The sequence below is a fragment of the Xenopus laevis genome, chromosome 3L (assembly GCF_017654675.1).
Source record: "Xenopus laevis strain J_2021 chromosome 3L, Xenopus_laevis_v10.1, whole genome shotgun sequence".
Lineage (NCBI taxonomy): Eukaryota > Metazoa > Chordata > Amphibia > Anura > Pipidae > Xenopus > Xenopus laevis.
The window spans coordinates 83,345,357-83,373,059 of NC_054375.1; the positions used below are offsets into that span (position 1 = coordinate 83,345,357).

Here is a 27,703-nt window from a genome sequence, read left to right on the forward strand (position 1 = left end):
TTATTTTAAATAAAAAGCTCTATCCCTGATGTGACCTGGGGACTTCTTGTAATATAAAAAGCTACAAAAGCTGTTGATTTAATTCGTTTCAGATTAGATAAATTGCACGGTTTCTTGTTTCATGTGTTCATATCCGATAGTCAATGGATTTGAATGAGAACTAAAGTTTTGAAAATACATCTTGTAATAATGCTGTAGTTCTTGGAAAATAACGGCAACAATGTTTGCATCTCTTTTTTTGATATACACAATTTTATTAACAAAAAGGATCCAACAGAATATTGTTCAGGTGATTAGCATATGTACTTATTATGTATCATAGAGCATACAGAATAAAATGGCATAGGTTAATTCTCAAATTAAGAAAATAACGGCACTAAATAACGTTTTCCAGACCCATGAAAACTCACATGGCTTTCTGGGGTACTGCAACGATTCCTTAATAAACAGCACCAATCCAAGAGTTTCTGCACTTAAATTCAAACTTTGGTAGTTTTTTCTTTTTTCTTACATCCAAATTATTACAAAACAGAAGAATGTATAACGTGTTTCCAGCTGTGAAAATGTTTTAATGTGGTAAAGACATCTAGACCTCTAGTAAACCCTGATTACTAAGTAAAGACCTCCATATATAGCGTTTGCTTGTTCTGCTCAGGGAAATCCATGGAGATGAGTTTATGTTTTCTGCAGCTATTAATGTTGAATATTTTGCTTAAAAAAAAAAATCTGTTCTCATTTGGATAACTGATTTACATTTAATTTTTTTTTATTCTTTTTAAGATACTGTCCTTCTCTTCTCCAAAAGCACTCAAGGAAGCTCTAAAAAAATCATAAAATTAAATTATAAACTTGTCTAATATAGTCTCAAATTCAAAATAAAATGTAAATTGTAGAGTCTCTTAAAGCAATTTGAATTGTGTTATTTTATCACGGAAAATGAGCCTTCATGTTAATATAATATAGTACAATCTTAAGCTCAGAATATTGCAGTTCCACAACAGAAACAAGGAACTGCAATCCACATTACCACAATCTATTTATAAAAAAAAAAAAATATAACTATCCTATTCAAGTTAAAATTTTACATGTTCTTTCAACTCAGTCTGGTTTAACTTAAGTTACTACCTAGTTATGTGTACACCTTTGAAAAAAAGGAGAAATACAACTTATAGAACAGTAAAAATGACCAGTGTATTATAGATATTCTTCAGTCATTTTTGAATTTATCATGTATTTTTGTGCACTGCAAATCTGTAACAAAAACAGCTCTCAAATTAAAAGACTTTTTGAAACCAATAGATCTTTTTAAACAATAAAATGGTCATCACAAGTGCCAAAAGGGACACTGAAAGGACAGCAGTGAGTTCATAAGAAAATTTAGCGAAGCCAGACAGTGTTCAGCTGGGTCTGGTTTTTGATACTGGTGTCCATTTTAAGAACTTCTCTGATGGCCATTGTCGCATATGTAGAAGGTGGCAATGAGAATTCCATCTTCAGTGCTCTGTATTTCCCTTCTGTAGAATTAATGCAAAAAATAAATAAATAAATAAATAAAAGTCAGGTCACTGGATGTAAAGGCCTATCAAAATTTGAATTTGTTTAATGTTCGTTTTTTCTATTTCAAATGAACTCTAGTCTTTAAAACATTTCTAATGTTCCCTTATTAAAAAAATCCGAATACCTCAAATTAGTACTCCATTTATCATTTTCAATTGGTCAAAAATGCGAATAAACTTGCATAGAAAAACACTTTAAATTTGCCATTGACTTTTACATGAACTCTGTGGCTTTTAGATACCGAAGTTTTACAATCAAATTTTTATTAAAAAATATTGTACATTTGAGTTTTTAAAAGCATAATTTAGTGTGCTTTTTGGCATTAAAATCTCATTAGTGCACTGCATCATATAAAATCAGAATAGAATATGCTTAATAATAATTAGCACTGCAGCCCATGCATTTAATATGTTTGCCAGGTGATCCCCTTAAAACTGGTAACACTTAACCATACACTCTGCAAAGCTCATTGCTGAATTTGGTACCTGGAACCCATTCAGCATGATTAATCTCATAGCAAGCTATCAAAATCACACATTTAAATGATGGAATACAACAATCCTAGTACACCACTGCATTTCATAATTTCCATTTTTTTTTAAAAGGATCGTATGAACCTTACTTTCACCTCAATGAGGTGGAAACATGTAATTTAAATCACTCCACCCGTTTGAAAATCAAAGATCTCAATGACCATCCTTTGTTTAAAAAAAAAAAAAAAAAAAACTCTGCTTTGATATATATATATATACAAATTAATTGTGGTTTGTAAACTTATTACATTTGCAACTAAAATACTTTAATAGATGAATAATAGACAGAGGTGTAACTTTACCTTTGTTATATTCTGGAAGCGCCTTCCCTTCCAATTTATCCAGATCTGTTTGAACTAGTGGTATTTTAGGGTCATCATAGGATACAACTTCCCTGCAAAAACATCACAAAATGCCCTCTGTCAAACAAGTAAAATGTACAATGCAGACACTGTATCCAATAAAAAAAAAGGAGTTGTCTATAAAAAAAAAAAGTAAAGTTTTGAAATGGTGGATAATTCAGTGCAATGTAAATCGGTCCTCCTATGTAATTTTAAACATCTAATTAATATACATTAATTACAAACTCTGAATGGTTAAAAGTTATTTATAAATTAAAATCAATATTTGTTTTATATTTTCTGCACTCTGAATGAGACCCGACTGCATTGTTTAAAAAGTGATACATAGAGAATATAAAAAAATAAACAGATACTATTTTCGACTGTTATTAGAAATAACTTTAAACCACTGAAAACTTTTCATGAATGTATATTGGAATGCGTTTACAATTATATTTTCTAATTTTGCAGAATATCAGTTTCTGAGTGGAGGATGACTTTAAAGATGCACAGAATCCAAGACCAAGTCCCAAAGTCTGAAATCCTGGGTGACTTGAGTAGCTAAGAAAACCCATTTTTGTTCAGAGAATTTTTGACAGAACAGACAAGTTTAATAAGCATTACAAACCAGCTAACATCTTGTGGACAGATAACTATTTTCCTATAGGCTCCAGATAAAGAATAATCCTTAACTCTGTGCCTCATGTTTTTGATATCAAGATTGTCTGCTGCAAGAATTTCCTCGTAAGCTGCAGCGACTGAAAAAAAGAACAAAAAAGTTAACTGCAAATTTATAATGGATTTCTGTTATTCAATCAGTTTAGCAAATGACACCATTGTTGAATATATGAAGTTATGCTATATTCCAGTAGGCACACTAGATGGCAGCCATTTTCTGTGGCACAAAGCACAGGTATCTTTAATCTTGCTTATCATCCAGTATATCCCAGTGTGATATATTTCATTCTTGAAGGAGCCAACCACACCTTTTAGTGCAAGCACAGCATCAGATGCAGAGTATGAACAGCAGTGAACCACACAGTCAATGGTCTCACCTCCAACTATGTAGAGCATTGGACGGAGTTAAGTGGGCCCTGAACTATTTTTAATTGCAGAATTGAGACAGAACCCAACATTTTTGAAGATATACTACACAAAAACCAATGTAGAATAATTTCCTCATTACTGGCTGAGTTTGAGACAACAGTGTTTCCTAAATTGACACAGGATAGTTCAAGGTTACAGATGGTTAAATGAAAGAAATACTCACTCTTGTGCTTAGGGTAGATCACGTCAAAGCCTGGCAACGGCATTACTATGTCGTTTATTGTGTAATTATCAACATTGCCCTCTTCCACTTGAACAGCAGTGTCTGAAAGAAAACATGAAGGCTGACTAGGTATAACACAGGTGATAAATATAAATACTATCCTGTGAATCATACTTAAAAAACACTAGGGTATGGTGCATTTATTTAACACAACAATATAGCTATACCAAGTGGTTTGCTGATTGGGTACTGAGTGAGGTCACTCATGGAATGCTGAGGGTCTATCATGCAGTACACTAAACAGTGCTAATGCAATGGGCCCTATATTGTTTCCTAGATTGGTTCATAGTTCTGTGAAGCGGAAAGCAAATTAGCAGAGGTCTCAATATGTATTGACTGATCGCTAAAATATATTTTACAGTCAATGCATAAGGAAAAGTCATAGTAATAAGATAAACTGAAAGAGTTAAAGGATTAGCTCAGAATTAAAGATAACCCTATGACTGCTGATATGGGTTGTGTAGATAAAAGACCATTGACAAGAGCTCCAACGCTCAGTCTGGACAGTGCTTGATTGTGTAATTTAGATACAATTTTTATGTTTTTATACTTTTCATGTTACATGATATTGATGATTTAGGTATAACAAAACAAGTAAAGAGATTACCTCCTTTGAGCACTAGGTCTCCGGGAACAACTTTGAGTCCAAACTCCTCGATTCTCTTGCTTACCATGTTATTCCAAACATAACTCTGATAACTGTGGATGTACATTAAACGGTTGTTTCTTGGGATCTATATAATAAAGAAAAAAACAAAATTAATTCCTTTAAAGTTTTATGTTTCCTAAAACGACTTTTAACACCCAGTCTACAGTAGCATTATATAGCAACCCATTTTGTCAAGGTGTAGTATTACAATATGCCCTTGCCCTTCCATACTTATCAGTGTTGTGTACAGTATGGAAGGCCAGTATTACTAGAGCATAGGCTGGGCTGCGTTTTTCATACCTCGCTCCCTTACCAACCTCACCTTCATTCTCTGGCACTCACTCTATGCTGGTCCATGCCTAAAAGTTGAACTGTGCAATGTGCATCACAACTCTGATAGAGTGGAAAACAAATATACTACATCCAGATAGGGTATAGGAGTGTTAGGGCCCCATATGTTACAGCGCATTTTTATTAGTGAACAGGCCAGGCAATATGCACAACACATTTTATACACAGTGGTGTACACGAAGGAAACCTATGCAGACACAGGGAGAACAAACTCTGCAGATCCGGAATCAGACACAGGACCCCCAGCACCACAAGGAAGATGTGCTACAGCTTTTTATAATCCTTAAAAGATACACTAGAGAACAGATGGATTATTGTTCTCCTTGCTATTTTACTAAACCCACTTTGAATATCAGCATAACTTCAATCATGGCTTGTTTTATTTTAGATGTTAGAATATGGGCCTGACTAGGTGTCGCAGAGTCCTAGATCTAGCCATACATGTTCAGATTTGGTAGGACAGTTTGAAAGTCAGCTTCACTCCTTCCAATTTTTTTTTGTTGATAAGGGCAGCAGTTTATAATGCAGTGAACTGCATGTCAGCACAAGGTTAAAAGCCTACACTGACACCCTCTGACCCAAACCCAAATCTGCAAAACAAAATCATAACATGCAATGCTTCCATTTCCATAAGAATGAATGACTGGTCCTTTGCAATGTTTTCTTTGACTGCTGTAGTGATGGCAGTCTTTACTTGCTGAACTACAAATCCTTGCTAATTGACTGCTGGAGGAAGCTGGGAGTTACAACTTGGCAACCGCTAGGATGCTATAGGATAGACATAAATAAACAATGATCAAACAGTGTTTAACAGCAGATAGTGATACTGCTATAGTTTACATAAAACATTTCAAGTGAGAAACTAGCAGCAAACAAACAAACGCAAATGGTCAGCAGAAACTATTTGCAAAGACTTAAGATATAATATTAGACTCACTATGCCAAATGCAGAAACTATGTTTTTGAGACCGTACATTGCAAGTCCCCGCAGCAGCTGACCTTCCAAACATCTCTTAACAGGTAACTTTTTAAGAGCAGCCTCTGGGTCCTTGGTTTTAGCCCACTCTTCTCTGCACTGAACCAGGTAACCTTTCTCTGCTTTTGAAACATTAAAAACAAATATTATGTATGCTACAGGTTTTATTATAGTATAGCATTGTAGTATTGCATTTTCTATAGCTAAAAGGCAGAGCAGCCTTCCAAGAACACACTCAAAATTCAGAAAGAACAGGCATCTTATAGCACATTATGGTCAACATTTTGCAGCAAAACACACTTTATTTTCCACTGTAGTAAACAGAGCTATGCTTTACAGTTAAAACCTGCTCCATCTTTACATGCAGGACTGGGAGACAGTTTCCACTGTAATTCACAGACAGAGGCACTGGGATTTACTGGTTCACCCAACCATTAGATCAATAGCCGACCAAAGCAGAGCCTTGTTCCATGTTAAAAAATAAACAAGATACAGAAAAGCCATATCTGAGCGATCACTAGCACATCACTATGTGAATGGTTAAAGTTGTGGCATAATCAAAGTTCTATTTTATTCTAGGGCACCATATGTGGCTTGCTCTATGACAAACATGAAGCAACAAAGTCTGGATTATCAGCAAGCTGCATTCAACTGAAATTTTAAACTAGGTTAGTGATCAGCATTGCAGACAAGATTGGCCTAGCATTGTGACAAGTAACAGCCTATGGATACTGTGGACATTATAATTTTGCTGTGAAAAACTCTACAAGTGGAGTTCATTAGCCTGTGTTAGTAGGATATCCATGTCTTACTGCAAGACTATTGAAATACACAAGTACCAGTATTAAGTAATTTTAAGAACTTTTATAAAACATTGCTTTCCTTTTAATTAACTTAACTTGTAGATGCTTCTGGAATAGACGTAATTTACTAAGTAGCCAGTAGTTTGTTGCGGTTTGTCTGTATTGAGAGTGTTTGGATCAACAGTTGCACAAGTGACTAAGCTGCCTGAAACTGAAGGAAGCATTCCTGGCTAGTGATGGACAAATAAATTCGCAGAAAATTTCCATGTTTCGCTGCAAGCAAATTAATTAGTAAAACTGCGCTGACAATTCGCCAAGGAAAAATCGGGCGCGGAAATTTTTTTTTGGCATGCATCAAAAAAACTGTTGTGTGGCCAAATAATTCAGATGGCACAACATGGGTAATTTCAGCAGGTAAAACCTTGCTCGTTTATTGCGGATGCAACGTTTCGGGGCGTGACCCCTTTCACGCCCCGAAACGTTGCATCCGCAATAAACGAGCAAGGTTTTACCTGCTGAAATTACCCATGTTGTGCCGGTGTGTCCTACGTTGTTTCTGAGGTTGCCCATTCCCTCTAGCATCGAGCACCTGGGAGTCGCTGAAGTCTGGACGGCCAGGGTGTGCGAGTGTAAGTCTTTCTTTTTGCAAATAATTCAGATGCCCATTGACTTTAATGCATTTGGACCAAATAGTCGCTTGTATAAAAATTGTCGCACATGTCAATTATTTTGACACCCACTGACTTCAATGCATTTCATGAATTTTTTCAGGGAAGCGAAATGGCACAGATTCGCCCATCACTATTCCTGGCATTGCAAAACAGGGGAATAAGAGTAACAGAGAACAGATACCACTGTTTTCTAGGGGTATAAAGTGTTAGAAAGTTGCTCAAAGTAGCGACTTGCACGTTAACCACAAGGAAAAGCATTTGGAGGAGATGAGTCGACCACGCTTGAGGAGCTTAATCGCAAGATGACTAACCTCCTCATGTATCATTGCTCTTAGGCAAGGTTTTCCTTTAACATACATTTAATCTGTATGGGCTTAAAACTACAGGATGCTTTGAATCAGCTTCTCATTCTGTTTATGTAGCACAACTAGCATTTGAAATATTACAGAAGCAAATTAAAAGGTTAAGAAAATAAAGATCTGCATACCTCCAGGCCTTGGTTTTAATATTAGATCTACCATCTCATTCCAGTTACTTTGAAGAATAGCCCTAAAACGCAACAATGGTTAGTGATTACAGCTTTTTTTTTTTTTTTTTTTTAGAAAAACAGCAAATTAAATAAAACAGCTTACTATTACTACCAACATTTCTGTAAACATTAGCTTATATGCAACATTGGCATTTCCAGATGATTACTCCAGATATTACACTTTTACATATTACTATTTTATTACATTGGTTTTCTTTACTTTGTTTCAGCTTCATATGGTGAGCAGTAACTAATGTATGGTCATCACAAACATTGAGCTTGAAACTCAGTGAAAGTGGTTACCGAATATCATCTTAACAAAGGAGAAAGATTGGCAGCACACGGTACATGAGGTGTTAGTACCACACTTTGGCCAAAATATGTAAGCTCACTTGCCATGTCATTATACAAGAATACTACACTGTCTATTAACATTGTAAAGGTGGCCATACACGGGCAGATAAAGCTGCCGATATCGGTCGTTTGGACCGATTTGACAGCTTATCTGCCCGTGTATGGGGGCTTCCGACGGGTCTTCCCGATCGATATCTGGCCACGATATCGATCGGGAAGGTTGGATTTTTAACCGACCGACCCATCAATGCCCCTTGGCGCATCGTAATTCGATCGTTCGGCCATATCGCCGAACGTTCGAATTACCCCCGATATAGCCATGCCGTTAGTGGCATATCGGGGAAAAATCCGCTCGTTTGGCGATGTCGCCAAACGAGCGGATCTTTGAGTCTATGGCCACCTTAAGTCTGTAAAGCATTTAAAATCACAACCCCCTCCACGCAAACACTGTGCGAGTTTTCATTCTAGCCGGCGGGAAGGTAAAGGAAGGCAGTTTGGGGAGATTGTCGCCCAGAAGAAGAGATTTGTCGCTGTGCCGACTAATCTCCCTGAATTTGCCCGGGTGTCCTTACCCTAAGTGAGAGAGCAGGGTGCTATTTAACCTACACCTTTAAGTGGATACTTGTTCTAAAGGCTGAATGGCAGCTAGAAGCAATACTTGGCTACAATCTGTACACAAATTGCCAGAGCTCAATCTAACCTAACATCAGCCTCTTTAAGGGTTACTGCCATCAAACGATAACCCCCCATTCTTTTAATATAACAACATTTAATAAATATCTGGAGGCTATGGGTAATGGCATTGCCCGCTTGATCTCATTCCTTCTCCACAATACCAATCCTTGTCTAATCAAAGCCTTAACTCTATTTAAGCTCTTGCTCTCAACTGGAATTTTTCCTTATCAACCAAAACATGCGCTTGTCACCCCCATTCTGAAAAAACCCTCTCTTGATCCCTCCAATCTTGATAACCTCCAACCTATCTCTCTGCTACATTTCATCTCTCAACTACTTGAGCGCCTAGTCTACAACAGATTAACATCATTCCTCTCTGACAACAACCTGCTGGACCCCCTGCAATCTGGTTTTAAGCAACAACACTCCACTGAAACTGCCCTAACCTGACTAACTAATGAACAGAAAAAAAATAGATCTCATTCATTCATGTCACTACACACAGGACAGATATTCCTATTCTCCTTCTGTATTTTTACACAGTGTGTGCCAATAGCGCAACTATTCATATATTTATATTGTTAATATGTTAAATGCATCAATTTACATTGATAAAATCCTCCTTACCCCTTGCGCATGTATTGCTAAAGCAGTCACAGGAATTTCAAGCAGTGTAGCAAATGTAAATGAGTCAGATTAAATTGAATTAATGTTGCTTGTCTTGTTAAACAGTGGCCAGTGCTGAATTACAGTTTATGACGGCACTTAAATGATGATGCCCGGATAGAGATTTATTGGCCCGTCCCTTTTATTTCCACACATCATAATTACAGCCACAAATACCAAAAATAAGTTTAATGTGTGCAGAAACGGTTTAATTAAATTAACATGAAGATAAACATCCTAACCACACATTTATGGTTAGTTTTATTCTCTTATTGTGGATACTTAACTGTGGATAGCCTGAACAAGCATATTACTAAGTATAAGTGTACATAATGACTATCTGCTAATCTGGGACATTTGTTTTTTTAATGTTGGTATGTTTTAAAATCAAGAAACAGGGTTGGGGCAGAAGGGGGATGCAGGCCACAGGAGTATTTATTGACACTCATCACAATATGTGTTTTATTATTAAGCGTACAAAAGGGACAATAGAGTTGGGCTAGAATCATAAAAAAATATTCAAATGTATTTTTTTGCCTCTTAAAAAAAAAAAAATTTTTTTTAAAAAAGGTAGGAATATAATTTAATACCTTCCAACTTGGTATGTAGGTACAGCTGTGGTTCCAAATCTTTGCATTCCATAGTAATTTATAAAGCCAATATCCCTGAGAGAAGTCATGGCTTGCACTACTTGTTCACTTGTCCCAGTAATATTTCTGTAACACAAGCACATTCATGGTTATTTGTGTGTGTGTGTGTGTGTGTGTGTGTGAGCAAGCACTTTTTTCAAGAGTTTGTGCAGAGAAGTGGGTCAAAACTTGAAAGTACAAAATTATATAAATTATTTTGACTGGGTTTATATATGGAATATTTGGTTTGAATTATAGGGGATGCACCAAATCCACTTTTAGGATTTGGCCCAAAACGTGAATCCTTTATGAAGCTTTGACCTGAACCTGAACCCTAATTTGCATATGCAAAAGAAAACAGCAGGATATGCGTTAAATTAAAAAAATGTTAACTTCCTTGTTTGTGTGACGAAAAGTCACCAAAGATTTGCTTTGGCCAGGCACTTAAAGGGATCCTGTCATCGGAAAACATGTTTTTTTCCAAAACACATCAGTTAATAGTACTGCCCCAGCAGAATTCCGCACTGAAATCCATCTCTCAAAAGAGCAAACAGATTTTTTTATATTCAATTTTGAAATCTGACATGGGGCTAGACATATTGTCAATTTCCCAGCTGCCCCTGGTCATGTGACTTGTGCCTGCACTTTAGGAGAGAAATGCTTTCTGGTAGGCTGCTGTTTTTCCTTCTCAATGTAACTGAATGTGTCTCAGTGAGACATGGGTTTTTACTATTGAGTGTTGTTCTTAGATCTACCAGGCAGCTGTTATCTTGTGTTAGGGAGCTGTTATCTGGTTACCTTCTCATTATTCTTTTGTTTGGCTGCTGGGGGGGAAAAGGGAGGGGGGTGATATCACTTCAACTTGCAGTACAGCAGTAAAGAGTGATTGAAGTTTATCAGAGCACATGACTTGGGGCAGCTGGGAAATTGACAATATATCTAGCCCCATGTCAGATTTCAAAATTGAATATAAAAAAATCTGTTTTCTTTTTTGAGAAATGGATTTCAGCACAGAATTCTGCTGGATCAGCACTATTAACTGATTCATTTTGAAAAAAAATTTTTTCCCATGACAGTATCCCTTTAAGATTTAGTCAAATCTGAATCCTGCTGAAAAAGTCTGAATACCGGCCAAGTCCCGAACCAAATCCTGGATTCTGTGCATCCCTAGAAATTTAGGGCCCAATTCTTAAAATATTCTAGTAACTATTAAAAAGAGTAAAGTCAGGACAAGAATTGTGAGAATGATGTTTTTTTATTAATTTAAGTGATGCAGTATGTAGTAGTGATACATCTAAAATAATTAGACTCCTTGATTAATCCTGATGAATGGTGAAATGTTTTCAAGATTACTCAGCAAGTCCAGTTGCTTTAGACCTAAAACTACGACATATGGTTTAAGCGCACTTCAAAGTCTAAAGCAACTAGACTTAAGTAATCTTGGAAACTTTTCACAATTCATCCAGAGAGCGTTTTCAGGTTTACTCAGGAGTCTAATTACTTTAGATTTATCACAACTACATACTATAAACCATGACCTGGACTAAAAAACCATCACAGACTTTTATATCATGTTAAAGACACCATTTCCTTAAAAAAATATTCAAATAGAAATAAAATCATACTACATATGCTAGTAAAAAAAAAAAAAAAAAGGGCAAAACCTTCATATTACCTACCTTAACACCACAGTAAAATGATTTCCTTGAAGTTCACCTAATTTTAGCGGGTTTTTTTGGTAAGTGAAGTTACCTAATTTGAAGTTCATCAAGCACTTGTTTAGATGAGCTAGCCTTTGTGCTGTAATTCTATAAAAACATAATTAAATATCAACAAATAAAGTTAAATGTGCCCTTTAAATGTGAGATTTTATGTATACACACACACACAAAAAATATGTATTATGTAATTTAAAGTACATTAGAATTTCAATTGCTGCAGACATTTTGCGACAAAAAACAAGGCATGCATAATAACTGGCAAGTGTTAAGATGAAGTATCCATCTAAAATCAACATAATAGATTGTTTTGTGTTCTACTTAAAAGTGCAGATAATATGCCATTTGCTATAATTCAGATTCAAAAATACTCAAGGTACAAAAAAACACTTGAAACTAAAAAAACTAAAAAAAAAACCAAAAACTCAATGATAGATAACTTACTTAAGAACTGCAATTTCTTGAACAGTGATAGCCCTTTTATCTTTGGTACCCATATAGGAAAATATATTTGGTTTGATTCTGTAACAAAATTAGAAAAATATTACAAAATTAAAATAAGAGCATAAAATGTTTTCAAATAACAGATGTTTTTATATATTTTATACTTTAATGCATCTACTTTCTACAAACCTTTATTAGAAGATACAACCCCCTTTGTCCATTGGGACATAAAAAATAATCAAAAAAAGAATGGGATGATTTGCAAATCATATAAACCTATATTTAATTGCAAATACTACAAAGCAAACATCAAATGTTAAAACATTTTCTGAAAAATATATGCTCATTTTGAAATTGATGCCAGCAACACGTTTCAAAAATATTGGGAGGGGGGGGGGGCAACAAAAGAAAATGGTTTGCTTTGACCTGCAGGCTAAGGATTAATTGCAAACTCACTGAACAGTTATGCCCCATGTGGCTCCCTCCCCAGGAAGTTGGGTTCTGTTCTGGTACATTAGACATCCGGTCACTCCAGCCTTTGTAGATTACATTTTTGGCTAAATAACTATATTGGAAACATGTTTTATTTTGCACAGACTATTTACCCAATGTTTATTTTTACACTGAACTATTCCTTTAAAGTTATTAGCTTTCTATGTAAGAAGTTATTGCTAAAGCTACTATTTCAGTGAAATTCCCACAATATTCACATAAATATATCCTTGGACAACAAGGAGATGCTACAACAAAATGCTATAAATTGAGATTTACATTAAAATGATACAATAGATGACTTTAAAATCACTGAAAATGTGTATATAATAATTTTTCTTTTCATTATGCAAATTATTTTTCAGTTTAAATCACCTTTAAATAAAATTGTTCTCTTTTATATAGGCCTGTAATCTTTCACTCCACTGCAAAGATTTAAATTAAAATCATATCAGATATACACAGGAATATTGGAATAGCTTTACCTTTCTTAAAGCTATAGGTGCAGGAAACTGAATTTCAGTAACTCCTCTAGCAAAGTGATATTCCAACAAATCACTATTCTTGAGAAAACTCAGCGTGGCTCATTTATAAACACTGGGCACATTTGCTCCTGGGCAGTAACCCATAGCAACCAATCAGATGTTTGCTTTCAGTCTTCACCCTGCAGCTGACTGAAAAAGCTAATCACTGATTGGTTGCTATGGGTTACTGCCCAGGTGCAAATTTACCCAGTGTTTATAAATGAGCCACAATGGAGATTAAGAATAGAAACACCAACCTTAAAAATTTTGAGAGCACGTTTATGGCATCCATGGTGTCTTTGTTTTCTTTGTACAAAACAAAATGGCAGTAGCTTCCTCTGGCTTTTGGCCAGGAATGCTTCCGAGGATCTTTAACAAAGGAAAAAAAATATTATTTTGCTATCTGTGTAAACATTTTATATAATAGGCAAAAAATATCTTGCAGAACCTGCACACCAGGTGGAAAAAAACCAAATTACACAGAAAAAAAAAACTCAGATATAGTACATGAAGCGTATAAGCTTCACTGAAAAAACAAGGTAGGTTAAATTTAGAAATTAAGAGTTTTGTTTCACTTGTGCGTGGTCAGTTAAATAGCACTGTTGGCCATTCATTTAATTTTTTCGGTGTATGAAATGCCAACTTTGCTTACCTGTGGGTGATCTGACCTCTGTCCAGTGTATAGCATAAAGAGCACAAGAAAGTAATGTTTAATTTCTACAAACTTGTGGCATTTGAGGGAAAAAACAAAAAGTATTTAAAATATTTAAGGTTGGCATGCAAAAAAAAAAAGCTATGGTCATATGATCATTTCATTCTTGGGATTGATGGCATCCAGCAAATGTGCAGCAGGTCGCAATGGACAAAGGAGGAGCAACTGATTGTGATCAAATGGTACAATTTAATTTAATTAAAAAAATCAGCAAATATTTATTTAGGAACTTTTTATTTTAAGAAAAAGGTCATATGGCACTCTAAGCTCTGCTATAATACATAAAGAATCTGTAGAACTGGCTGTTTCGCTCTAATGAAAAGCAAAACCCAAGGTAGGTTAGTACTTTCTACTCATGATATTTTGCTGGCCCTATGAAATATACAGATTGTTCACAAACTTTCACACTAATGCAATAAGTCACACACTTTGCACCTTTCCTTAGCAAACAATTAGATATTTGTGTACAGTAAGATGACAAGTAAATGCTAACTGTTGAGTAGCTATGAGTTACTAGACCTGTTGCAAACTCTGTGTGACATAACATCAGACCATGCAGGTCTTTTATTAAGCATACAACATTCCAGATGCTCAAAAACAAAAAGGTCAGATACTTGAATTGGTTTGATACTTGTCCTTTAACCTATTGCATTTACTGGTTGGCGGTTTGAAAGCATGCATCTAATAATTGGTTGTTATGGGTAACTAAAGAAGATAAACTAGAATAGTTGTAACTAGCTCTCTAAAATAAATAATATGTACATATTTATTAAAGCCTTCCAGTGTTATTCCCTCTTCCTCAGAAAAAGATCATTTTAATTATAAGAAACAAACATTCCATTTTATTTGCAGTCTGGGCAAGACCTAATCTAACATTATAAAATGTTCTTTAATGTAGAGAAAAAGGAAATATTTTGAAAATATTACTTGCTCAAAATTAACTCTATGGGAGATGGCCCTCCCTTAATTCAGAGTTTTCTGGATGTTGGGTTTTTGGATATAGATCCCACAACTGTACTACTGGCAATAGAGTATTTGTTCATTAAACCTCATATCTAAGCTTATGTACACTTACACCCCAAAACCATATATTTTTAGAAAGTACACATTCTACCGAATCTAAAATAGTTACCCAGGCCTTTCTGCTCCAAACTACTGAGTCGTAAGGCTTTCCCAAAATTTGTGGTTTTGGTGAAATACCTGAAAATTGCCTCAAAGCTTCAACTTTGCAGCATCATATTGCCCATGTATCATAACCAGCATAAAGCATCCTAAATATGACTGCCGGGGGTCTACTAAACAGTTTGATGCCCAATTTGCATAGATTTACCAAACTATGCGGCATAGAGACCCCAAAATCCAGATCGTGCATATGACACTCTGGCTACTACAATATAAGCAAACGGTACGTATATTATGTGCCATGAGACCCATTAACAGTATGGAGACCCTAGAAAAATATATATTTTCCAAAAGTACACGTTCCAACAAATCTAAAACGAGTTAATATGTCTTTCTGCTGCAAATTTCTGAAAATTGTCACAAAGCTTGCATTTTCCCCAATATATATACCCCACATTTCATAATGTATCAGCAAAAGGAAACCTAAATATGAACGCCTGGGGTCTACTAAACAGTTTGATGCCCAGTATGCATAGATTTACCAAACTATGTGGCAAACAGAGACTTCCAAATCCAAACAGTGCATATGAATTCTAACGTACGACACTCTGGCTACTATAATATAAGCACCATATTTTTTTCAAAAAGTACACACTCTGCAGTAGAAAGATGTATTTCCCCATTCTGAATTCTTCAAACTACCAAATTATAAAGTTATGCTGAACTTAGCATTTATCAAATTTCTTAAAGTCGTCACAAAGCTTGCATTTATTTTACCCCATTATATGCCCCACATTTCATAAGGATGAGCACAAAACATCCTAAATATGAACGACAGGGGTCTACTGAACACTGATGCCCAATATGCATAGATTTACCAAACTATGTGGCGCACACAGACCCCCAAATGGATATATAGTAGATAAAATTTACATGAGCAAAACAAAGTAATACAGAACAGTGTGAAATGCAAATTAATCACTAAAATCCAATAAAACCACAAAAATCAATGCTTTTATTTCCAGACTAGTGTAATCAGCCGTCAGAATCAGTTTGTATATTTTAGCTTGGCCAAATAGGTTTTATGGAGAAAAACAAGTTAACAACCCCTATGCAAAGATAAAAAGCAATAAAATGGCTAAAAATGCACCAAAATTGCAATATAATCAGTGAAACAACATACAAACGGTAATGTGCAGTGTGGTAAGTGAATACGCTATTCACAATGGCAATAAAAAAAATTTCAGTCAAAAAACAGACAATGCGATAAGAAAAAAAAAAAGCCACAAACCAGTGTATGTGCATATGCATGTGTACAATTCGTAAATTTGCATGTTATGTGCATGTGTGTGAGCATGCAAGTGTGTGTGAGTGCTGTGAGTGTGTGACCCCCTTGATCCCCAAAAATGTATGTGTGAGTTTGTGTAAGTGTGAATGTATAGTGTAATAAGTAGGGCTGCACCGAATCCAGGATTCAGTTCGGGATTGGGCCTTTTTCAGCAGGATTCAGATTCAGCCGAATCGAATCCTAATTTGAGGGGAAATCACGTGACTTTGTCAGAAAACAAGGAAGTAAAACATTTCTCCCCTTCCCACCCCTAATTTGTATATGCAAATTCAGGTTCGGATTCGGTTCGGTATTCACCGAATCTTTCACGAAGGATTCGAGGGTTCGGCCGAATCCAAAATAGTGGAGTCGGTGCATGCCTAGTAAAAAGTTTGTGTAAGTGTGACACTAACCTGGGGAAAAGGCTGCAGTTCGTTGCGGATGGGCTGGAGGGCTCCAACGATGTGATGATCAGTCTTCCTGCTTCTTCAGGCACAGGGGAGGGGGGGGGGTCGGCGCTGGGTGGCAGAGCAGCAAGTGCAGCAGCAGGACAAGTAAAATTAACGTGAGTGCTGCTGCCTTGGGGCCCCTGTGCGATCGCACCCCAGGGGCCACTTAATTGCCCACTCTGCTTGTTATCTAGGGGTGGGGGATCGAGGAGGGACGGAGCGAGCGGCTCTAAAAGCCACTCCTCCGCGGTCCCAAACCCGGAAGTGAAGCAGATCGTAATCTACGATCTGTGGCACTTCAGTCCTTTTTTTCCCCACAGATCGTAGATTCAACTATCTGTGGCACTTAAAGGGTTAAGTTAACTTTTAGTGTGTTATGGAATGGCTAATTCTAAGCACCTTTTCAATTGAACTTCATGATCTTTTTTTAATTTCATATAGTTTTTGAAATATTTGTTTTCTTCTTCTGACTTTTTCCAGCTTTTAAATGGGGGGGGGGGTGTCACTGACCATCAAAAAAACAAATGCTGTGTAAGGCTAAACATTTGTTACTTTTTATTGCTCATCTTTATATTCAGTCATTTTTCTATTGATTTTCCAGTTTCTTATTCAAATCATTGCATGGTTGCTTAGGTAAATTGCACCCTAGAAGCCAGATTGTTGTAATCGCAAACTGGAGAGCTGCTGAATAAAAAGTGAAAACTAAAAAACCACAAATAAAAAGTGAAAAACAATTGCAAAGTGTCTTAGAATAAGACTCTACATTATACTAAAAGTTAATGTAAACAGCCCCTTTAAAGTTTAACTTTTTACCTTCGTATGGCTTTCTAAAGCAGCCATGGTACTCTGTATACTATTCTAAATGTTCGTTAATACATTTCTTTTTTCTGGCCCTGCCGAGCAGAATTCCAGAGTTTTATTTCAGCTGTTATAATTGATACAACTGTTGCGAATATTTCATAAATGCAGCAGAGAAATGTATCAACAATTGTAGAAAATTGTAACAGTTCAGAATCTCCACCTGGACTACTGCAGTGCCAGACAGATCCAAACATAAATTCGAATTTTGGAAAATGGGTAAGAAATAAAAAATGGAAAGCAATTGAAAATATATCTGGTAAATAATCTGAAAAGAACTGAAAAAATGATTTCGAATGGTGAACACCCCGTTATAGGGGCAGTTCATCTGAAAATAAACTGTTTGATGCAGCCAGAGATATTCTGGCTTTTGAAATATTTTTTCACCATAGCTCTGAAGCTTGGAATTTCAACTAACTGCTAACTGATTGCCTTTCTGTTTAGGCCTGATGAAAACCTACATATTGTAGGTTGTATTGTTATGACATTTAATTTTTTTTATACAAGAACTGGCTGAACCTAGACTACTCTTGTTTTTCAAATACCACATCATATACACAATAAAGGTCACTTTCTGCTCTTGTGCTTAGGACATCAGAAGCATCTTTCACCTTTCAGTGGTCTCCGCAGAAAAAAAATTTGGTGGGTGGGAACAAAATGGCCCAGGCGAGGAAAAAAATAGATGTGCACCTCCAAAGCCCCCTCCTACTCTATAACACTACCGGCTTCAACACACAGCTATGTGTGTAAGCCTGGTAGTGAGGGAAATCACCTGGGACGAACACTGCCTTTCAAACTTGTATTGAAATCTGTGAAGTTTATAAAAACCAGGCATTCCTGGCACATCATTTTTGTTGCCACATCACCTGGTTAAACAGAAATAACCATTAAGTTTTCAAGCTAAATAACTGATGTGTTCTGAATTGCTAAATAGAAATATTTCAGAGAGAAAACAAAAACATCATAGCTGTAATTTTGTCTTAGTAGGTTATAAGAGTAGCAATGAGGAAATACCATTTGTGGCACAGTCAAGGGAATGAAGCAATTTAATGGTAATCCCGAAGTAAGGCAATGTTACCAGCACGCATGCATAACATGTCATGCTTGAGGCATGCAGACAGGTGTGCAGTTAGGCATACCTAACTTATTTGCAGCAACCAGTTACTATGAACAGGTTGAATAATATAACAGCTTCATAGCTCAAAACATGAATAGTGCAAGGCTATCTTCTAGCAGAGACAACACAAACTGCATGCAATAAAACCTCATATTGTACAATACATGCATGTAAAGGGGAACTATATTACCACATTTTATATCAGCATTACAAACTGCAGCTGTATTTCTGAATACCATGGATAGTTTCTATTGTTTGTTGTTTTATTTATGTCTGCAAAATGAATAAGTCTCTGCCTAGTTTAAATAAGCAGCTTTGTAGGTACACTTAGCGACAAGTCACTAAACTCCAAAACCCATCTCTAAGGATATATGATAGTGATGGTCCATTGCACTTTAACGGGTCATATGCCATTACCCAAAGTCCCTATGTAAAAGAGAGGGGAATTGCCCCAGGATTCTTCATAGTACAAAGTATGGCAATCTTTGTGAGGTTGTCATGATACACAGAAGCAATTGCTGTATTTCACATCTTGCCAATATCCATTAGAGTCAAAAATCAAGACAATTACTGTTTTTTTTTTGGCTTCCTGGTTTTAACGCAGAAACATATGTTAAAAATGCCATATGGACTATTAGTTGTGCTTTTAAAGGAAAACCAAAAGCAACATGTGTAAAACAGATATATATTCTTGCTATTACAATTAAAACGTCTGTATCCGCCCTAGACTGTCAAAGCCAGACCAAATTTTATACCACAGAAAATTGCCACTTAATAGCTGTAAGCTAATCTTCATGAGCACTGCAAATTGAACAGCATCAATTTTTATCTCATTAGAATTAACATACAGCAGGTAGCAAAAAAAGACAGTAAAATTATAGACCACACTGCTTTGTCTAGACTTCACACCATGTATATTTCAGTGATTTTTGTCAAAGTAAGCCCATTACACACAGAAATCGACTATGGTGCAGATTGTTGCTCTCACAACAGTTTGCGGTTTTAACATGCAGCCATTGCATATCAACACAAGCCAAATATATCCAGGCAATACCAATATTATTTTTTCATTCACTGCTATCAAGGTTTGGAGGGAGGCACAATAACTTACTTGACAATGCTTTCTTGCCAGCGGCATGGTAAGCTATGATGTATTTCTTCCCTTCTCGTTCCTCTGTTTTAGTCTCTATCCCAGGAAACAGACCCTTTACAGCTTGGTGGATAAGTGTTCTTTTTTCTTTAGTGTCTTCAACAACCTGTTTATCAAAGTAGTCCCACAGCTTTATTCAAGAGGTGTTATGCCATTTACCCACTCCTTACAAATTATTAAATTACATCTGGAGTACTTTATGTAAATAAAGGCTTTTTACATTTTGTAAGAGGTCAGTGCCTGCTGGATTTCCCCCACATTTTTTGTTTCTCTCTAGTTAATAACAACATTGCTTCACCATACCTTGAGTGTTAATGCCATTGGTAAGAAAATTTTTTTTTTTTTTTAAACCATAGCAACTGGAAAAATGTAAATAAAATGTTAATTTGTTCATAAAATGGTATTAATAAAAAGTATTTTATATGCATATAAATAAAATGTACGGTGACCCTGCACTGATAAAATCTGCATGTTCGCTTCAGAAACATTACTATAGTATATATGTGTGGGACCAGTTATCCAAAATGCTTAGGGCCTAGGATTTTCCAGATAAGGGTTCTTTCCATAATTTGGAACTCTATAACTTCAGGCTAAGAAAATTAAAAAAAAATTAAATAAACTCAGCAGGATTGTTTTACCTCCAATAAGGATTAATTATATCTTAGTTGGGATCAAGTAAAAGGTACTGTTTTAATATTGGAGAAAAAGGAAATTATTTTTAAAAATTTGAATTAGATAATGGGTTTCTGGATAAAGGATCCCATACTTGTAAATAAGCTGCTGTGTAGGTATGAGGCAGACAATCAAGTTGAACAGGTCAAAAAGGCACACTTAATCAGTGTGAAATATAATTAATGTGATTAGTTCTTTCACAGGAAGACAATCGGTGGTTAATTGTCACTCAAGGTACACCCTCCTCATATAAAATAGGGCATTTATTGAGAATAACTAGTTTATATGTAGGTGCTCGTTCAACAGATACAAAATTTAAAATTAAAAAAAAAAAGTGAATTTGCACATTACTCATTAATTTAATATATAAGAGCTTTATATGTATTCTGATCAGCAATGAAGAGTGGAAACAGAAAGGAGGGGTTTTTAACAGAATGTTGCTGTGGGTGAAGCAAGATAGACCTGCTGACTATAATGAAGGAGAAGGATTTTTTGGGAATAGGTTCCTGCATGATTGTTGCTTTGGCCCAACATAATGGAATTCACATTATTAATTTCAAATATAACTAGATGATTAACTGTGAACTTTTTATTTTATACATTGCATGTTTAACTTCTTGAAGAAGTGCAATATAATATTTTTTACATGATGTTATATAGATTTAACAATTAGTTTATTAGTAAAAAAAGATTGATTTAGTAAAATTCCTGTTTGCTATAGCTATATTCAGATTTCACAAGGCTTGCGTGTTTTCAATGGATGTAATAATCTTCACAAATACCAAGGTTAAAATACATATATAATTAAGTCTTAAACAGAAATACTATATGGGGTGAGTTAAAACAAATATTCAAGGAAGCACAAATTAATCAACCGAATATCAAATACAATACTACAATAAAGCTAGCCAGGCAAACGTCAATATTGACCACTGGGGCCCAAACAACCATCAATATTTGGTTTAGTCATATTATAGATATATTGGCCATATAGTTGTTGGGTTGGCTTGAAAATACAGTGCAATACATTTTTGCAGCACAGGGATGGCATGGTGAGTTAGCAATTAGAACCACTGTCTTGCAGTGCTGGATGCAGAGTTTGATTATGGCCTGGACACCATCTGTCTGAGTGGGTTTCCTCCAAGTACATTAATGTAATCCCACAATTCAAAAACAATTCAAAAACATATAGGCAGGTTTATTGGATCCTAATAAAACTGATCTTAGAGTGTGTTTTATATAAGTGTTAATGTTCACCACTAACACTATATCCCTATACAAAGTTGTGTAAAAAGTGTTTTGTTTTTTTTAAATAAAAGGATTATATTTACCTCAATCGCAACATTATCTTCCCTATTCTTAAACAGCTGAAGATCTTCCAAACGCTTTTTATCATCAGGTGAGAGAACAGAATATATATCTTCAGAAGGATCCTGTAAACAACGATACTGTTAACACGAGTATCAAACTAAAAAGCCAAATATTCCTAAACACACAAAGTAATATAATTACCTCTTCATCTGCTGGTACTGAAACATCATTTAAATGAAGGATCTTGCCTTCTTTCCCTATTTCATTGACAACAAAGTCTGAGTATCTAGTGGGTAAAAACAAATAAAAGCATTTTTAAGAATTCAAATGAGTGTAAAAGCATTAGAAGAGTCAGTAGATTAACCAAAATCATTACTGCGGGAATTCTCGAAGTTAACATTTAGCATGGTGTAGAATATTCTATCATAAAAATGTTTAGCTGATCGTCGTTTTTACTGTTTGGTGGTTTTTGAATGATTTAGCCATGAATGTCTAATCTACTTAAGCAACCAGGCAGTGGTCATAACAGAAGATGAAGAGAAGACCTATACAGAACAGGTTAACTATTTTCCAGAAAACATAAATCAAAGAGTAGTTAATTTTAATAGTAACTTTCAATATATTGTAGGTGGTGGTATTCTAAGACTGTTTGTCTAGTCTTTGTCTTGGGTTTTTTAAAATTTGCATTTTTTTTTACCGTGGAGTTGTCAAGCTTGGAATATCAAGTGCTTGTTTGCTAGGCTTAAAGGGGGTTGTTCACCTTGAAATGAACTTCTAGTATGATAGAGAGTGATATTCTGGGACAATTTGCAATTGGTTTTCATTTTTTATTTGCAGTTTTTGAGTTATTTAGCATCTCTCTAGTTTGTAATTTCAGCAATCTGGTTGCTAGGGTCCAAATTACCCTAGCAGGGAAAACGTTTCCAGACTGTTTCAAGAAAATGTTAACATATAATATGGTAGTGTCCATTATTTTCACTTTTAGTTTATTTCATTAATTTACCTCAGAGATGGTACATTTATTTGGACACCTGTCTGACAGATTTGATTTGCATGTCCAGAGTAAAGTAAGTAGTAGAGTAAATATGGTACCATTATTTTTGAGCATGGAGATGTATTATGGATTTTGAAAAAAGAGTACATTTTTATAAGACAAGCAAATGCATTTTGTAATAATTTGCAGGTGAGTTTTTTCAGTGCAGCTTAGTAACTAAAAAATATAAGAATTTAAAATCAGACTAGCTGGCTATCATTGTGCCCACATTTGTCTGAAAGGGAGATTCCAACACAAGTCGGCATTTGCTATTTATACTGAAAAATTAAAACTTTTGATAGCACAAGAAAAATATAGTAATTCTAAGCAACTCATTATATATATTTAAAATGTTTCAATGGTTATTTGTAAATGTAATTGCTACTGAAAAGTATTATCCTGGCTGTTTATAGACTCTGCATTACAAATGTGGACTCTCCAGTGCCAACTGACGAATAGACCAGGAGTAAAAATGATTTCAGCTACATTGTCTCATGAATCAGAAACAGAAATGGTGAAGTGCACAAAAAAAGACAATTAAATTCTGCTTTAAATTGCAATTACATTTACAAATAACTTAATACCACAAAAATGCAAGGCAAAGATCTCCTTCAAACATCAACTAAAGTCATCACATTCCAGGAAGAATATTAAAAAAATTCAAATCCAGTCACAAGTATCACAGATGCAGGGTGACCAAAGAGGCTCCATGTCATGTCAATGGGAAACTATCTGTAGCAGGCATGTGCTATAACTCAGAGATATCTATTTAACTAGCTGTTAGTGCTTGATAAAAAGGAGAACAGTAAACTGTCTTAAGATTGTTGAACAGCATACATACAAAAAAGGGGTTGGTCAACTTCTTACACTTTTTTCAGGTCAGTTGTTTTCAGATGTTTTACCAGAATAAGACTTTCCAATTACTTTTTATTACCTATTCGTGATGATATTTTCATTGAAATGTAAAGTTTCCTTTTTTCACCTTCTTATGCCTTGCTAAAGCAGCTCTGGGAGGGAGGTCATGGTCTCTGTAAACTGTTCTAAATGATACATTAGTTGATACTGTTCTTACTTTGTACATGCTGAGTAGAATCCATGAGTTGCATTGAAGGCAATTGTTAGAATTGATACAATAGTTGCCAACATCCCAAAGAAGCTGCTGAGAAATGTATCAACTAATGCAGCAATCTGTACAAACTCAGAATCTGTACCTGGATTACTAAACTGTCAGACAGACAGGAACATTCAAATTTAAACTTCAGTTTTGGAAAAATGGTAAAAAAATAAAAACTGTTTGGATGGTGAACTCCTTTAAGAGAAATAATTACTTAAAATTACGTTCAGTATTTTCTCATTAGATTAATAAAAAATAAGGCTAAGAAAACTGCACTATAAACCTTTACCTTTCTTTCAGAATTCCAGAAAACCCTTCATGAGTGCTTACAAATTTAGTAATGCCAACATCAATTTCAGTAAGGCCATGCTTCATCATGTCTGCAAAGCTCTCTGGACTTTCTTCTTCAGTTTCCCCATCCAGAAGCTCGTCTTTCTCAAAATCTTCTTCATTTTTCTCTCCTGGCACTTCAAGTGTAAGTTCTCTATCTAAGGCATTTTCATTCTGAATCCCTGAAGTAGGTTCCACATCCTGTGCTTTTAAAGAAGTCTCTGTTGAGAACAAATTGTCCGAGACTTTTTGCCTTTTTACAGAATCACCACTAAGGTCTTTGCTAGAAATAGGCCGTTTTAGAGAAACAGAATCCATTTCGATGGATTCCATTGCTTTTAAGGCACGATGAAAAGGTTTCAAATAACCTGAAAACAGAAAACACACAAAATAAATTCACCAGAGCCCTCTTGGTAATTTTGCTAGATCTACCCTGCCCCATTTGTTTAAGTGTAGACTAATGTTCTACAGAATATTAAAGAAAATTAGAGTCATAGTGGATTACAAATAAGGCAAGGATATAATAATTTCTGTACCAAACCCAGAAACAGTACTGGTCCTTTCAAGTCAACCAAACTAAAAGTAGGTTAACTACCAGGGATGCAATCACCTGGGTGCACATCCAGCACCTGGGTTTAGCCAGTTACCCAAGCAGTTCACATCTCACAGGGTCTAATTATACTACCACTTTAAAACAAATGGTTTATTTCAAACAAAACATCCAGCATGATAATTTTTGGCAGGATTAGGGCATTTTAAACTATTTCTGCACAGCCATATCTATTGAACAAAGCACAATTTCAGGGTAAGCACTGAACTAACAGCTAAAGGTGGAAAAAGACTGTCTGAATGCCAATATTAAAGAGTAGCTTTATGTTTTTCATTCCAGTTAGTGACAACAGATTCACAACAAAAAATATAACGGAGTAGGAATACGGCTGTTGTCTTTTCTGGAGCTGCCCTAGGCCCCTGACGTTCAGGGATTGGATCATATTCAGCACAGTTTGCACTGAAGAAACACCAAAGTGTGGATATCCACTGTAGGCCTGTGCTGGGCATCAGATAACTTATTGCTCCACAATACTTGTAAAAGTATTGAAAACATAGCTTACTCTACTACTGTGAGTCTTCCCTATCACATTTGTTGTGTAATGGCTGCTCTAAGAGCAAGCTATTAGTAATCTGCAAACCATACTTACATACATATATATCAGAAAGGGCAATGAAAGCCTAATTTAGTGGGAAGGGGGTACCAAATCTTAAAATGAAAACTAAATTAAATTGCTAAGTTTGTGGGAAAAAAACTACACCAGTCCTGGAAAATTTCTTAAAGGAGCGTGTCCATCTTCCTTGTCTCTTCAAGATGTCCATCTCTGACTTAGACAAGTACAAATGTCCAATTTAACACTACTGTGCATGTACAAATGTAATTATTTGCAACAAATGTGATGGAAAGACAGGAAAGATTGCATTGCTTCTTTAGAAAGTTCCCCGTGCCATTTTTTTATAGGAGCACAAGCTTTAGGAAAAACTAAGTCAGCGGTGTCCAAACTGTTTGCAACGAGGGCCAGATTTGGTGAGGTGAAAATGTGTTGGGGCTGACCATTCAGCCTGACATTTTTTTGAACCATTAACATCATTTAACTAATTTAAACAAGGAATCGCATAGCGGTAATATTTGGGCATTAGTGAAATGATCTGCCACTTGGTCTATATTGCTGCCTGTGTGCTGAATGTGTTAGCAATAGACACGTACTGGCACGTGGTGACGTGCCACTCTCACATACTTCTTTAGTTTACTGTACTGGCACGTCAGTACGTCTACTGCACCTTTAGCCCTAAAGAAGTACGTGAAGCAGGCGCGTCACTATGTGCCAGTACGTGTCTATTACTAACACCTTCAGCACACAGGCAGCAATATAGACCAAGCGGCAGATGATTTTACTAATGTGCCCAGATATTACTGCTACGGCTGCGCGATTCCTGATTGCACTGTGCCGGCGAGCTGCACCAGGGCCCGGCTGCGCGTCACGCACCAGGGCCAGCCCCCCTCTAGGAATGCTACTGCTAAAGCTGCACATGCACATATCAATATTGACTGTAAACGTGTATATGGTGCCCTACGATATCCATGTATTATACATAATAGAAATTTTAATCTGCCAACACACCATGTCAGCCAGAGCACCTACTTCATTTCTGCTTTTTGTAGGAACGATTGGAACAGCAATGCCCTAACTACCTATACAGCAGACCCCGCAGGCATGTGTGGGGGGGAAGGTGTAGCAAATGGGTTGGGAGGGGGTGGTCCAGATGAGAAGGGACTGTTTGGGCCAGGCCCCTCAGTAGATTTGTTTTGGTGGGGGTACCAGACGCTCCTAAATTACACCACTAGGTGGCCATACAGTTTATGGCCCCTAATATGTTCCCTATCTGTTTGGCCTATGGGTTGATCAGTCCAGTGTATACCCAATCGGCATGTGTATGAGTGTATGAGATTTAGGAGTGGTGTTGCCCTAGGCAGGTTGGGGAGATTCTCCCCCCCCAGCACAAGTTTTATTCACCTCAAGGCCACTCACCTAAAGCTGCTGTCCTAGGCCCCGTCCCTCCAATGCCTACATGCTTATTGAAGGCCAGTATTTTTAAGCCAAGAAAAGGTGGGCAAACGTATACACTGGGTCTAGTTTCCGCGGACTGATGAAAAGTTAAAATATTACGTGTTGCAATATTTACTTACACAACTGTTGATTGACAAGTTTAAACACAATTTCAGTCCGCTTATGATGAATGTGTTAATAGCTAAATATATTACAGACTCCAAGCTGGGAGTTAAATAGTGTGGCCTGTGCAAATGGAAGTCAGCGCACAGAAATAAAAGAGTGGGTAGCGAGTATTTGTCGTGATGCTCTTCTTTTCATAGGCATATTCAGCTGATAAAACAATTTCTGTAGGCACGCAACTCGCGGAAATAAATATATTCTGCTTGTTGGTTTCACACACACTCCCTTACAATACCCACCTGCAATCTGCAGTGTATCAGAAGAAAAGAAAATACCAGAATACCCACCAAAAACAAGATGCCTGTAACTGCAAAATGCGACTCGCGACAGGAACCTTAGCATCTAGCGGCCAAACACGTGGTAGAGCAGCGTAGACAAGTCACCAGACCCCACCTGACCTCCAATTAACCAACGAGTCGAGAGCAGAGTGTCTCCTCTTGCATTCGCTCGCTCTATTCTCCGCAGCTGGCGGTTGCCTAGGAGATG

At 36.2% G+C, this 27,703-nt stretch overlaps 1 protein-coding gene across 5 annotated transcripts; it reads right to left on the minus strand.

Moving 5' to 3' along the window:
- Positions 1-233: 233 nt before the first annotated feature.
- Positions 234-27,641, minus strand: pus7.L (pseudouridine synthase 7 L homeolog). Of its 5 annotated transcripts, none has more exons than XM_041585267.1 (17): positions 27,505-27,641; positions 24,397-24,805; positions 22,162-22,246; positions 21,981-22,082; positions 19,939-20,083; positions 13,895-13,912; positions 13,500-13,611; positions 12,227-12,304; positions 11,744-11,872; positions 10,026-10,151; positions 7,699-7,760; positions 5,699-5,859; positions 4,369-4,495; positions 3,702-3,803; positions 3,060-3,189; positions 2,393-2,484; positions 234-1,514 (listed from the first exon to the last, which is right to left on the minus strand). In XM_041585267.1, exons 1-17 carry the CDS (start codon positions 27,557-27,559, stop codon positions 1,378-1,380), a joined length of 2,070 nt encoding a protein of 689 aa, XP_041441201.1. In that variant the 5' UTR covers positions 27,560-27,641; the 3' UTR covers positions 234-1,377.
- Between the last annotated feature and the right edge of the window lie 62 nt (positions 27,642-27,703).